General features: G+C 45.0%; 5 protein-coding genes across 5 annotated transcripts; 3 read left to right on the top strand and 2 right to left on the bottom strand.

Moving 5' to 3' along the window:
* Nucleotides 1-3,271: 3,271 nt before the first annotated feature.
* PHATRDRAFT_bd1121 (predicted protein) lies at nt 3,272-4,254 on the bottom strand (the record flags this gene model as incomplete). Its single annotated transcript, XM_002176094.1, has 2 exons — nt 3,272-3,294; nt 3,363-4,254. 2 exons carry the CDS (start codon nt 4,252-4,254, stop codon nt 3,272-3,274), a joined length of 915 nt encoding a protein of 304 aa, XP_002176130.1.
* A 3,572-nt stretch (nt 4,255-7,826) lies between these two features.
* PHATRDRAFT_bd1042 (predicted protein) lies at nt 7,827-8,168 on the top strand (the record flags this gene model as incomplete). The annotated part of the gene is made up of 1 exon (XM_002176101.1): nt 7,827-8,168. One exon carries the CDS (start codon nt 7,827-7,829, stop codon nt 8,166-8,168), a length of 342 nt encoding a protein of 113 aa, XP_002176137.1.
* Nucleotides 8,169-8,882: 714 nt separating this feature from the next.
* PHATRDRAFT_bd206 (predicted protein) lies at nt 8,883-9,350 on the top strand (the record flags this gene model as incomplete). Its single annotated transcript, XM_002176100.1, has 1 exon — nt 8,883-9,350. A coding segment is annotated over one exon (468 nt), but the record flags the coding sequence as incomplete, so codon positions are not given.
* A 2,221-nt stretch (nt 9,351-11,571) lies between these two features.
* Nucleotides 11,572-11,802, top strand: PHATRDRAFT_bd278 (predicted protein; the record flags this gene model as incomplete). The annotated part of the gene is made up of 1 exon (XM_002176099.1): nt 11,572-11,802. A coding segment is annotated over one exon (231 nt), but the record flags the coding sequence as incomplete, so codon positions are not given.
* Nucleotides 11,803-12,177: 375 nt separating this feature from the next.
* Nucleotides 12,178-12,609, bottom strand: PHATRDRAFT_bd289 (predicted protein; the record flags this gene model as incomplete). Its single annotated transcript, XM_002176093.1, has 1 exon — nt 12,178-12,609. A coding segment is annotated over one exon (432 nt), but the record flags the coding sequence as incomplete, so codon positions are not given.
* Nucleotides 12,610-14,957: the final 2,348 nt, after the last annotated feature.

Below are 14,957 nucleotides of genomic sequence, written 5' to 3'. Positions count from 1 at the left end.
TTTTCATATTTTCGGATATTTGAAGTCACACCACAAGTCTTGATTGGTATTTGATGATTCTTATCCGGTGATTGACAACAGCTTTAACGATGATGCGGATTGGACAGATTTTTACGGTGATGTTAAAGAGCCTATCCCACCAAATGCTCCAGAACCACGTGGTAAGGTGGTGGAGATTATAGCTTTTGTTGACGCTGACCATGCGGGAGACCGTGTTACTCGTCGTTCTCGAACAGGTGTTTTGATTTATATCAATCGTTCTCCGATTATGTGGTTCTCGAAGCGTCAGAATTCAGTTGAAACGTCTACTTTTGGTAGTGAGTTTGTTGCATTAAAGATTGCTACTGAGATGATACAAGGTCTACAATACAAGTTACGTATGATGGGTATTCCTATTGATGGTCCGGCTAAAGTTCTTTGTGACAATATGTCGGTTGTATACAATACTACGGCACCAGAATCAGTGTTGAAGAAGAAAAGTAACGCGATAGCGTATCATTTCGTACGAGAGAATGTTGCCATGAAAGTGATCAAGATTGCATATGAACCATCAGAATCAAATCTAGCGGATATAGTTACGAAGGTTCAAACAGGTCCAGTGAGACAAGCTATCATACGAAGTGTTTTATGGTGATTCAAGTCACAAGAAGGGTTTGCCGACTTTCCCGTTCTCAACAGGTTCAATGTTGGGACAAATTGCATTTGCATTATATTTGTCATTGCATGCAGTGTCGAAGTTTTATTTTTATTTGGTTCCCTATTTTTCCCATTGTGGTTTTGAGGGGACACATTTCGCCAAGGTTATGTTCATGGTCTCAATGTGAGGGGACTAGAAAAACCCTACGGCAAGCATATCGGGGTTCATTATCCCTTTATCTTGGGTTTATGCTCATAAGTCTTTGTTTTACGTCTTTTATCGTATCTACAATCCTTTGGTCCCATAGACACATTTTAGCCCGTTACCGTTGCAGTTTTCTATGACGACGGTCACCATTACCATTTTGGCGCAAAGTGTGCACATGGCGACGCTGTTCCGCATTCATGGACTCATACTCCTCGAAAGAGTAGTAGCGGTCGGTCATACCGCTTGTCGAGCCGTTGTTAAACGGTTTACCTTTTCCTCTACCACGACCGCCTCGACTGTGATGACCGCCGCGACCACCGCGGCCACCTCTTCCACCGCGACCACCTCGGCTGTTACCGCGACCACTGTGGCCTGTAGAGGCAGAAGAAATGTTACGAACCTGGGCCTGGTTCTGTTCGTCAATAAATTCACTCAAATAATTGACAGTAGCTTCAAAATCATTTTTCAACGCTGTAGTAGCACGAACGGTAGCAATAGCCGATTCAAGAGATGGGGCTTTAATGCGCTTCAAAAACTTGCGGACCTTGGCAGCTTCGGTCAATGGCTCACCGAACTCGTCGAGATCGGTGTGGGCTTGCTGATGAATCTCGGCAAAACGCTCGAAAGAAAAGTTTCGGCGCTCACCGCTATAAAACTTGTTTTCGAGGTCTCCCTCGGCCTTGTTCATGATCTTCGATTGGTTAGTCGGCCCAAGGTAATGAGAACGGAGGGCCAACCAAGCTGCACGACCGTTACGAGAACAAGCGTGAGCAGAAACCCAGCTCCAGGCAGGACCCCCATGGGTACAAGCCCGGATTACGGACCAAACTTGATTGTTATCAGCGGCAAAATCTTCGCCATCATGCGGGCAACGGGCAATCATTTCATCGAGAACACTTGGGTACGTGTTGTCCGGATCGTCCGGGACTTCATCATCGTCGCGGATCACATGGCGCAAAGGAACGCCAGTAGTTCCACGGACCTTGGAGAGATAATCTTCGATATTCTCGAAGGCTTCGCGGATCTTCTTGAGGTCATTGATCATGGAAGGAGCCGTAGCATCCTTCGACAGAGTCTTGTCTTCCTCCTCACGGCGTTTAATCTCCGCCATGGAGAGGACTCGAGCCGCAACGAACTGGCCTGGGATCGGACGAGAGGTACGCTTAAGGTGACGGATATAATATCCGAGCAAGATCAAACGCTCTTCAGCCGTTGGAGAAATGGCGTCACCGGAGCGGGGAATCACCGCTGGGGCGCCTGGCTGAGCGGCGTTGGGATTTGGAACGGTCCCCCCGGGACGACGGAGGGTGTTGCACATATCCTTGATGAACTTGTCCGTCAAGAACACGAAGTCCTCAACGGAAGTAATAGATTCGGTAATGGCGTCGCGATGAGACGCGTCGACAATACCAATCGCCTGGAGGGCGTTACGGACTTGAGCGAGAGCTGCGGCCATGGTGAACTTTTCACTTTCTTCCTGAGGACGGGAAGGAACTTCGAAAAGAGTTTCGAGTTGAGCATGTGTTAGCGAGGTCGGCTTGGCATAACGGGAACAACAATAGTTTCCTTTGATCACTGGTTACAAGTTTTGCAAATATTTGGTTCGCATACGCTTAAATAGTGATAGCCGGCCTGATTGCCGGGTCAAAAATTAAAATACCCATTGTGGTATATATATACACATTTGATAGCAAGAGTGGAGGAGCAGCAAATACCACTTGGTACGAGGTCCGATATTAACAATTGGTAAGTGGATGTTCGAAAACAGATCCTACTTAACATCCAAGCTTAGGATGCCGCTCGGGCTAGAGCGTTGAGTAAAGCTTCGGTAGAAGAAGCTCCATGGAAGCGGCCAACCATGGGGAGTGCCTTGTTTCAAGCCGCTATTGCAGACGAGAAACCCAGTATCCGATCGACACGACTACCACGTGGACCATTACGAGATACCGTCAGTATGTTCTAGGCCTCTGCAGGCGTCGGCGACTCGACAACAACATGAAGAGCCAGGTATTATGCTTGCCTCCCCAGGCACATTCGGCCTCGGAGCTTTCGTCAAAACACTCACAAACACTCAGACAATCACAACAAACTTATACCTTTGATCCCACAGGGATACAGAACGACTTTGGGTCTGATAAACTAGAAAACTGCAACGATAACCGACTAGAATCGCACTAGAATAGCACAAGATCACTAGTGTAGTTACGAAACAGAGCAAAACACAAATTATACCATTATCTGCCTGAGCAGACCAGTCTTAGTCTAACGTACATATGACAGACGCTTGACGTGGGGTTTTTCTAGATTTCGACTAAAAAACGCACATCGGAGGGCTTGTTGGGATCTAGGATTTTTCTTGTGATATGTGCACGAAAACGCTCCCCATCATCCTGAGTATCGGTTAGGAACGTGCGTCCAATAAGGTCCTCAGGGGTGAAACCGGGTAGATCCTTTAAGGCATAGTAAATTTTGTTTTCAGTTCTACGCAACTTGACAAAGTTGATAGGCTTAAAATTACTCTCCCCATCCTGTGGCATAAGGCATAGGTTGGTTTCTCCTGCTTTTGATGCGGAATGCACACTAGAGCGGTATAAGATCTTGTCGGTGTTGTCTGTGAGGATTTTGTAAGTGAGAGCATCCCCAACAGATTCAGCAATGCCAACAAAGCGACCGTTCTTTTCGGTACCATTTGAAGGGAAAGATGCATCTTTGATACGGTAGTACACCGGTTCCCAAAAATGAAACTGGAGAAGTACGCTGATATCAGGGGTGCTACCAAGAAGAATTTCGAGCGGTGTACAATCATGCAAGGATTCATGGGACAAATGGTTGAAGACATGGCAAATGTAGGCAATGCACAAGAGCCAAGTGGAATCAGGAGCACCGGTTTTGTTAAGAACATTATTGGTATTAGCTTCAATAGTAGCAATACGGCGTTTGGCAGAATTTTGATGTTGATGATGAGGTTCACTTTGCCATTGGTCAATGTTGTAGGCTTGTGTAATATCAGCAACCTTCTTACTGATTTTGACTTGGGCTCGATTACTCAGAAGTTTATCCATAGCTCCACAATGGCAAATATTGTCTTCAAGGGCATTGACAAACTCCTTGTCTGTTTTCATGGGATAAATATTGGTGACTAAGGAATGTCTCCCCACAAACAGTTGTGCAAACTTGACTCTGTTGTCAACAGCAGGTGTGTCTGACCAGATAGTATCCGTTGCAACAGCCTTGTTTCGCCAATGCACATTTAGAGCCGGGAATCGCAATTTGAAGTGCTTTCGTAGCGGTGCATTGTAGACTTCGCGAGTGTACTGTGTAGTAGCCATGATGGTTTCGGACAGTGTCACCGGATACCCATCCCAAGCAGGGACGTAATGCTTCATAATCCCGTTCATTGCGTTTGACATTGTGCTTACGGCACTGGATGATGTAATCAATAGCGTGCTTGCGATCGAGATTGTAGTACGCAATATGGCGGTGGAGGTATTGGCCTGTGTTGTCAAATTGTGGTTCAACATAGGCATTGCCCGTGACAAGCTGAGATAGGGATTGATCAGATCCCTTGGCTGCAGCTTGTTGAATAAATCAACAAAGGGTTGAGATCACAATCAAAAAGTTAATTTCTAGTAATCTGTAATCTGAGAACCTCACAGGAGGCCCTCATTATCCTAAATTCATATCATTCACTTCATGCATCATCACAGTTGACACCACATCATCACAAGTGACATCACCACAAGTAGTGACATCATCACAAATAGTCTGTCCATCTGTCAACACCACCCATGACAAATGTTCTGCCCATCTGTCAACAATCACTCAGTCACATCCAAGACTCAAAATGGATAAAATCCTGACAGCCCGGAAGATCTTGCATTGCATTGTACCAGTCGTTCACCATGTCAACTTCATTGTTTAGAATAGAAGGGTCCCAGTCAATATTGGAAGTCAACACAACATGCGGAAGAGATTCGGACTTGCTATCGGTAGGCTGACGCATATCCATATACGGGAGGCCTTGTCAAACATGAAGAGGAATGATATAATCATCCAAGGTAACAATCCGCTGTTGTCCTCCAACATTGCGAGACCGGTCTTCGACTGGCCGGTACCATGGTGGGCTGGATAGCCGAATCAATAAAAGGGTTTCTTGGGGTTCTCAAAAGAAAATATCTAATTATGGGTTCGGGTCCTTCGCTGTTTTGTTATAGCGGACTTCGTTAAATGACCCTACACCAGTGAACGAAGCTAGCACTGGTACACTCACTTCTACCTCCGTAGGCAGTGTCCTTGGGGACTGATGAGGGTTTGATTAGCCCCCCTGTACTACTTTACGCCGGGTGGTAAGTCCGTCCCAACCGGAATCAGGGTTCAAGTCCTTGAGCCTACTGGTATTTCTACCTCACTCAACCAGAGTAACCCGTAGTCACGAAACAATTTGTCGACAAACCCTGAAGACTCCAAGGGGTTCTCGACACCAGTGATTCCGAGGAGGTAGGGAGGCCAAGAAAACTTATTGACAAACCCTGTTACGTAGTACAACCAATGTACGTACGAAAAACAGGAAAACGCAGTGTCGACAATACTTGGTAAACACAGATTGGGCGTTATTACGAACGACCTGCAATACACCTAAGCGAGCCTAGGGACTGTAAAACTCAACTCGCTTACGACACTCCCCACGGGTTAGACAGCGGATATGAGTACCTATGCTATTGCAATATTTGGATCAATGACTTTCTAAAACAATGAGAGAAAGATTGTTCTACATCTAGTCCATGAGAATCAGTCTGTTCACCCAAGTGAAAGACCTCTTACCATGTGCCAGATAACCTTACTCTCACATAGAGTAATATCTCTTCTAAATATAAATCCCACACAGAATCACTCAGCAAGTACCCAGTCCTGTCTGTACCTTGCCTTATGATTTGTGGGACTGTCTCCTAATCTCCATTCTTGTATCCAGCTCCCGCGGCTTCCAATACAGGACGACCTTGATGATGACGTGAATACAACGGGTCATATAATAGGGCCGACATGAATACCACGATTCCACCATTGTCTCCATCCTCATTCACACTTCCGACATCACCCTTAGATGACGATTGTCCTAGAGACATGTCCCCTTGGTGTATATTGTGACAAACCCTGAAGCAGTACTAGTGGATTCTCAATACCAGTTACCGTGAGGAAGTAGGGTAGCAGCTTCCAACCAATGCATTACACAAGCCAATAAATACCCCACTTAAGGTTGCACCTCTGATACTTGATGTAACAAACAAAAGATGTCAGCAGTTAGTGACCAAACAATGTACGCCAAGTACGAAGTTCGGAAACTGTCTTGAGCGAAGACCTCAAGATGTGTTTACCACAAAAAACTGTGCAATGGGCAGCAGTGGTTTGACGTGCTGTCAAGACTGTTAATCTGTTATGGAGTACTACCAAAGCACAACTGTAGGACAGATTGCCGTTAGGACAGTGAGTGGCAAACAAAGGTGGGCATTGAGACAAATGACCTGCAATACACCTGAGAGACTTAGGGACTGTAAAACTCAACTCGTTGACAACGCTCCCCACGGGTTAGACAGCGGATACAAGGACCTATGCGTAGAATGCAATTTGGATCAATGAACTTATAAAACAATGAGTGGGTGATCACATTCTACAAACTAGTCAACCTGTTGTTCAGTCCAGTGAACAATGCCACAAAATGCCATCGAATCTTTGATCTTCCACAGCTGCCATAATCTTAATAGGCAACCTTTCCTTCACATGTATATATTCTTTTGGAACTATAAGTTCCTTGCACAATCCCTATGGTGAGTACAGGATCTTATTCAATCCCACCATGTGGTTCGTGGTACCTCTTTTGTCCCCGCAATTGTATCTCCTATGTTTCGATCGTATTTCACTGTACCTTGGTCTTGTAAACTGACAAGTAAGGACTAAACACATGCGCCTCCGGAAACATAGCAATTGTACAAATGCATCCTTTATTGTGAGTCCACGTGGCCACGAAATAAGGCTGACAATATTTCTGTGCGCGCCTCCTTAACTCCATGTGCATAGTTTTGATTCACACTTGCGACATCCATGTTAGGTGAATCATGTCCATGAGACATGTCGCAAGGAGGCATACCGTAACACATTAACTGGGAGAAAGACAACACAAGACCACATCTCATAAACTTCTTGCTTGAAGGCCTATTGCATTGTAAACAATAGAACAATCTGAAGGTCTTTTTGGATCTCATTCAGGAGTAAACATACGTAAAACCATAGTAAACCTGACCTAAAGCAGTGTTATTTAGGGAGATTTTTAGGGTTACCGCAACAAACCGCATTAACTGTAAAGATTTCAAATTCACCGCAAAGAAGCTCTTTGCGGTTTCTTGCGGGAAAACCGATTTACTGTTAAAGGCAGCCTGCCAATGCCGGTCCACAAATTTTCAGTTAGTCAGTCAGTCAATCAGACAGACAAATGGTCAGTGAGAAGGCAAGAGATCAAAATCGGTCCCAATAAGATATCCAAAATGACTTTCACAGTCAGACGTCCTCTTATAGGAAAACTTGTTAGGAAGAAAATATTGTACCCGGAGACGGAAAAACAAAATATGCATACGGATACGCCCAAAGTCTTTCGTAGATATTGTCAGTGACTTTCCAAGACTATGTATGACACGGGATCGTTTGTTGAATTCGATACGAGGTCACTATGACTCATTGCGTGTTCTCTGAAGCTGCGGATGTCTTTACTGTCAATCCAATCACGGCCGAGCGCTGAACCTTCATATTCTAAACACAGCTGGCACTACTATCAACGCTTTTCGACAGTGAGCGAAGCATAAAAGAACCTTCTTTGTTCTCTCTGCAAGTCCATCAATCTGAAAAGTCGGTTTGGGATTGAAGAGACGCAATTTAAAAAAGGAGTTAATTGTCCATTTCGATTCGACAGGTCATCGCCGTTCACTCGCTGTCCATGTCTCGACGTGGTTCTTCGCTATTCGCCCAAGGCGGTGCTGCTCCAGCTAGTGGCGCTGCTCCTACCTCAGCCAAGCGACAATCTGTTGTCCTTCAGCCCATGACAGGGGGAATCGGTCTCGATTTCGACTCCGACTTTAGTGATTCTGATGATGAACGAAGCCCGCAAGATCAAAGCCGCCCTACACCTCCTACAAGCAGTACTCCTGCTGGCGGCGCCAACGATCGCCCGATGGTAGGCGGGTTTGCTGCTGCTGCCTACGAAGCTGCCAAGGCGTTCCACTACCAAAACAAGGACAAAAAGGCCAGCCAGTCAGCGAAACACTCAACACGCTCCTAGTATTAATGCAAAAAGAAGTGGAAGCTGAATGCCACGCATCTATCGAATTCCTTCTCAATGGCTCGGAAATGCAACGAGAGCAGTCAAAAACAGTATATATTTCGTTTCTGCTAAAGGCATCGACAAAGTAGAAAACGTTTTGACTGATATGCATTTCGTAGTGATTATGCTAGTGGCTCTGGACCTGAAGAGCAAACTTACATGGGACAATGCAATGTCATCCGCTGCACTTTATTTACATTATTGCCATCTTTTCGCAAATCGATTTCGTGTTACCTAGTATCTCATCTATTGATGATCCTCCCAAAACGCCTAGCTTTCTGTAGCAAAAGCGAGCCAGGATGACGTAGCCACTTGCTGTCTTACTGGTCCTGTGAGACCCCACAGTCAGAGCTCAGCAGTCTTTCCTGACAGTGAACTGCTTCGAAATAAAATCATGATTTTACAGTTAGTGATTGGAACACTTTTTTACCGTCTGTCCAGCTGGGCGGAGACCTTACTGCCTTTTGGTATTTCGATGTTTTGACTTTTTTTTCGGCAGATTTCACATTCTATGGCCTTTTCTGCGAATGTATTGTAAACCCGCGCTTCTGGTAATCTCAACTTACTAGCCGCTTTCAAATGTTACACATTTCTAATTGTTTCACACTTGTTTTGTTATTCGGGATACGCGTTTCGAATCATTGTGCTGCAAGCGATAGCGCTGATGGCCGGCACTCATTTTCACTGACAACTTTTGATCCTTCCGGCAAGTTGAATCAAGTCGAGCGTTCATCTGATGCCTCGGCAAAGGGTACCCCTGTTATAGCAATTCTACGTCACGATACAATTCTAATGGCATCGCCACAAGTATGCCCGTCTGCTTTCATTGAAGATGATGGTACTGCCCGGTTTGTGAGAATAACCCCGGATATCATCGTGTCCCATTCAGGGCTCTCCGCGGATGGGCGCGTCCTTGTCCAAATCGCCCAGCGTGTGGCAGTTCAACACAAGTACACATTTGACGAGAATATACAAATTGACATTTTACTCGAGGAGATTTCGTTACTTTTCCAAGAATATACAATAAAGGCGGCAGCTCGTCCCTTCGGGTGCACGCTCATCGTTGCACACCTTCCTTCAATCGGGGACCATGACTTGGGTGTTAAGCCAGCAATATATCAAGTAGATCCTTCCGGCGCAATTCAGAGGCTGGCAGCGGACGGTGCAATTGTCAATGGCAACCTGGAAAGGACTTCACTACAATCAGCATTATCCAAGATGACGATGAAGAAATCGTCTGGCATAGATGAGGACCAGTCTACATTAGCAGCGCTACTGTATGAAGCGTTGAAAGAGCTAGCCCCCAAGGAGCGAAACCAGTCGTCCCCCCCGAGCATGACAATACTGACTTCTGCTCTTTCTAGAACCGATCATTTTTCTATAAGCCGCCATACTCAACCTATGGAATGAGCGGTAGGATTCATTATGTAAATCTGTTACAAGAGTGTAGTTCCGGTTTTGCTCAGAGCAACATCACTTACCAAACATAGCTTTGACGTATCTGGTGTGGAAGGATAGGTTCGCGAGTGCCTGAAGGCGCTGATGGGTGGCGGTGGACAGACGTCGTTTTTCTGGACCCTTAATTTTAAGTCCGACGGGACAGAAGCTGGAACGTCTCGTCGGAGCTAGGCCTCGACGGCTACCTTGCCTAGCCTCTAGTCATCCTCACGCTGTTGACGAGAAGGGAGGTAATTTGTTCTCTGCTAAGTGACGCGTCACTCTCAAATAAGTGCTTTTTGGAGATCCAGATGCTTTGATTGGTCCAACAGTGTTCATGAGCACTGTTAGAACTTTTCAAAGAACGGGCCAGTCCGTTCTGCGCAGGATTTCCAAGGCAAACGTGTTCGTGTTGTAACTGTAAGTTAGACTGAGAAGTTAGGTAGCAGTCTTTCTTTTTCCTCGGTAACTGGGAAACTTTGACGGTTTGTCTATTTTCCTTGTTTACCTTGATTGAGGAAGCTCCTGAGTTGATGAGATCAATATCGACTCAAATTTTCCTTTCTCTTTTCACAAGGGGTTGCAGCAATGAATACAAATGCAACAATGGCAATGGGACAATAGTGGCCTTTCAATTTGAAAGGAGCTTTTACGAGTTTTGTAATTCCAATATTTTGAAGCGATTGATTCGTGTTATAAAACCACAAAAAGACTATTGGGTCCAGCTTGAAGGTCTGGCACACTAGTATGGTTTTCGCAGTGTTGGTACTGTTCGAATGACCACCAAAACAACCCGATGCCAGCTGAAGAAGTCTTTAGAGACTATTGAATTCAACATTGAATGCCTGGCACACTAGCATAGTTCGCGTAGTGTCCGTACCGCTAAGAAGACCGCAACCTACCGATGTCTCCTAAACGGTCTGGTGGGGTCACAAATTTGTAACGCGTTTGCTTGAATATTCGACTCATTCGACTTCTCTCTTCTTTCACGTCATGCATAATAATTGTGATTTCCTGGTAAATACATACCATACTCCTTTCTACTCTACTGTAGTAGAGAGAGCGAGTGGTAACAGTTTTTGCTGACCCCTGTGACGTTTGTGGGCGAGATTTCGAAAGTAACAGTGAAGATGTTTTCGTTTTGTTTTCCCAGTCGCAATACGGAATACATTTGTGAACAATTTCTGTCACCTGTATACGTTGTAAGAGACATCTACTATTGCAGTCAAGCACCAGCCTGCCAACAATGCGGCTCACATCGAGAACAATCGCGTTTTCTCTTGTCCTCGCCTCAGCTACATCCAAAACACGATATGTCGCGTTCTCGCCTTCCGTTTCGTTTCTGCGGTGTTCACTTTCAAAACACGAGCAATGTTCGATGGCTTTGCTCCTAGCGGCTGAGGATGCTGACACGAGCATGACAAAGATTCCGGGGCCAGTTCTGAATGGAAAGCGAGTGCTTCCATACAAAGTCCTTGCCGCCGGTCTGAAACAGCACACAATTTCTGCTGTCTACGTCGTTTTGAATTCCACGTTTAAACGTGGGTCTACGGGTTGGGAAGCCACTGAGTTCGTTGGTGTTACGAAAGACTTAGATGCTACGCTCAAGTTGCATAAGCAGACTCATCGTGGTAAAGTGGCGCATGTGCGAGCTTTGTCCTTCTCATTTCATGAACCGAGTGCGATGCAAGACGTTGCATCAGAATGGCGCGAATTGGCCGTAAATGCTGGGGCAAAGATAAACGATCGTATCTGGCAAGCCGAATATCTATACGAAGACGACGAAGACGAAGAAGAAGAGTGGAACATGGAGACAGTTGCAAATGTGGGTGTCGCCGTTGCAATTGTCCCTCCGGATGGGGAAAATCTCGAAAAGTCGATGAGAAATGACATGGATACGGATGGTAGCAGTGCGCCAGCCTTCACAATTGACGGGGTTGATAAAGTTCTCGACGAGGTGCGCCCTTATTTGATTTCCGATGGTGGAAATGTATCGGTGGAAAGCGTAGACGCAGATTCGCAAACGGTATATCTGAAGCTTGAAGGAGCGTGCGGGTCTTGTTCAAGTTCAACGGTCACAATGCAAATGGGAATTGAGCGTGTACTGAAGGAGAAATACCCCAATCTGAGGGAGGTTTTACAGGTAGAAGATGACCGCGAATCTAAGCCAACCGCTCTAGATTTTGCTGCAGTGCAAGCAGAAATTGGACGCCTTGCACCCGCTATTTCAGCGATGGGAGGATTGGTCGAATTGATGTCAGTTGACCCAGAACTAGGAGTTGTGCAAGTGACATTTCGCGGCTCCAACAAAGTTCAAAAGGGTTTGGAACTTGCTTTACTTGATGTTCCTTTTGTGAAACACATAAAATTTACCATGGGTGAAAAGTAAACAACTGCAGACCGTATTTCAACAATTATAATGTACGAAAAGTAAGTTTCGACAACTCTATTTCTTGACTTTTCGTTGCTTTGCTTCTTCTTCGCCGCCTCCAAAAAATTGACTCAGCATTTTGGTTGGATCCTGTTGCATCTCCATCTGTTGCTTCATTCGTTCCCTCTCTTCCGGTTCCAGACCCTCCATCATCTTCGGCATCAAAAACATTAGACCCACAGAAAACGCCATCATGAGAAACATGGGATTTTTTAACATAGAAAAAACGGAAAATCCCCGACGGGGCTCAAAGTAGTCATAAGTTGCAATTGCCTTTAAAACAACAGGGTACGATGCAGGCTTCTTCGAAGCCCCAGGGTACGCGTATTCCAAACACTTTGGATTGTCCATATCCCCCTCAACAAGCTGGATCTTTATCTGACTAAAATGGTGGGTTGTGCTCAGCACATCCAGAGCATGGATTCCGGGCGGAATGCTGTGTAGCTTAAAGCTGCCATCTGTTTGAGAATACGTGGAAAATTCCCCCTGGTTGAGCGATATTCGACTTGTAATGTTGAACGGTTTCAGATCTGGGAACAGAAGGCGTCCTTCAATAGTAGCTGATGCCGGCTTTTCGGCCAGAATGATGGCAGCTGATAAAGAAGCGATAAAACCGAGTAGAGTCAAAGAGACTGTCATTTTCCAACGTCGTTCTAAAGAATTTTCCGATCTGCTAATAGCTCCTCAAGCTTGGATCTGCTTGCGGCTGCGAAATATGAAATGTTGCTGGCATTTGTGTTCTGCAATCGTTTTTCTTTTCTGTCTAAGTGTAAACAGTGAAACCGATTGATTGGTTACTTTTATCTTAGGATAGTGATAGGATATGACAATTTACGCAACGATCGTTTTCGTAAGAGAAAATACGCGAGAAAATACGCTAAAAGTAAAGGGGATGGGAAAGGTGAAAAACTCGCTAAAGGGGGACAGAACGTGTTCTCTCTAAGTAAGTTCATTTGGCGCCAGTATATTGTTAAATATCCAAACTATTTAAATTAAATGCCAAACCCAAATTAACCAAGGGGCAGGTCGTCGACCCGACAAACTGAGATCTCTCATCGGACGCGCTGCGATATACCTATACATTTAGAGAAAATACGCTAAAGGGGATGGGAAAAGGTGAAAAACTCGCTAAAGGGGGACAGAACGTGTTCTCTCTAAGTAAGTTCGTTTGGCGCCAGTATATTGTTAAATATCCAAACTATTTAAACTAAATGCCAAACCCAAATTAACCAAGGGGCAAGTCGTCGACCCGACAAACTGAGAGCTCTCATCGGACGCGCTGCGATATAAGAGAGAACACGTTCTGTCCCCTTTAGCGAGTTTTTCACCTTTTCCCATCCCCTTTAGCGTATTTTCTGTCTAAAAAACCTACCGATTAAAACAATTGGAGCCTCTACGAGGCTTTCCCCCAACTTCTACTCTTTCGTCGTATTCTACAAATACATTTGTAAGCAGGTAGAATTCTCTCATGATGATAACATTAGGGGACTGAAAATATCTAGCAAAAGTTACTGGCCATAAGCAAGACACCAACGGAAACCCTGTTAGTGCTGCAAATTCTGACTCAATTCTGGAAACCGATGTCTAAACAGTCAAGTTCCAGATGGGACCAAAAAGGTGTATATGGCCAATATCATTGTAGAGTCTTTGGATTCTGCAGTCAATCAAGATAGATAGCATTTCCATTTGATCAATAAAAACAATCATCCCAAGGATACATTGTTGAGAGAGAATGATGAAATGTATGTGGATAAGGATGGATCCAGCTGGTATTTGTGTTGGATGAACAAAAGGTCGGAAGCTTTGGCTTCAGTGGAAAGGTAAAATGTCTGGAGAAAAACTTGCTAACCTCAAGTAAGTAAACCCTGAGCAAGGGGCTGAGTATGCCCTTGCTTTCAAGCTTGCAGACAAACCGGCATTTATCTGGTGGATCCAAGACATTGCAATTGGATTAATTGGTACTGGAAGTGTGACAAGCTGAGATAGGGATTGATCAGATCCCTTGGCTGCAGCTTGTTGAATAGATCAACAAAGGGGAGATCACAATCAAAAAGGTATTTCTAGTAATCTGAGAGCCTCACAGGAGGCACTCATTATCATAAATTCCTACCCTAAATCCATGCATCATCACAATGGACACCACAGTGTCCTCATCATCACACTATATGACATCACACATGACGTCATCACAAATAGTCCATCCACCTATCAACGAAACCCTAACCACAGTAAGTCAAGACTCAAAATGGATTCTTGTCACTCCCCTCCATGAGAGGCTTGCATCAAATGGTATCAGAGTCAGTCTCCCCACGCCAAAAAAGAAGTGGTTGAATCAAAGGCCAAGCAGTTGCAAAAGGAAGCATCTTGGTGAGACAATCAGAAACATTCTGTTTGCCATCAATGTGAAGGAAAATCATCACCTTGGAAGCAATGGCTTCACGAACACGATGGTAAGACAATGCATTGTGCCTTTTCCCCAAAGGGGAATGAAGAACTGTAGAACTGGTCACAACACTCTCATTATCTCCAAACAACCAAGCAGGTCCATCAACAGGTGCACCAAACATTCTCAAGGTGTATCTCAAATCAACAATCTGATCAGTGGCAGTGCGTGCAGCTTGAAATTCAGATCCATAAGTTGCAGTCTCAACAGTGTTCTGTCTCTTGGAAAACCAATCAATTGGTGTTTGATTCAGCAAATGCAAAACTCCAGTAACAGCTCTGCCAGTAGTATAATCATGATACAAGTTGGCATCCTTGAAAGTAATAGTCCGGACAGCTTTGCCTTTGGGTATTGGCATGTTGGCAGGTAGCTCCTCTTTGCCATCACCATACACAGAATACATCCAATCATACTCCACAATCTGAGAATCAAAAGC

This window comes from Phaeodactylum tricornutum, genomic scaffold (assembly GCF_000150955.2).
Source record: "Phaeodactylum tricornutum CCAP 1055/1 PHATR_bd_1x2 genomic scaffold, whole genome shotgun sequence".
In the NCBI taxonomy this organism is placed as follows: Eukaryota; Bacillariophyta; class Bacillariophyceae; order Surirellales; family Neidiaceae; genus Phaeodactylum; species Phaeodactylum tricornutum.
Note: the sequence above shows the minus strand (reverse complement) of the source record. Positions and strands in the feature narration are given on the sequence as shown.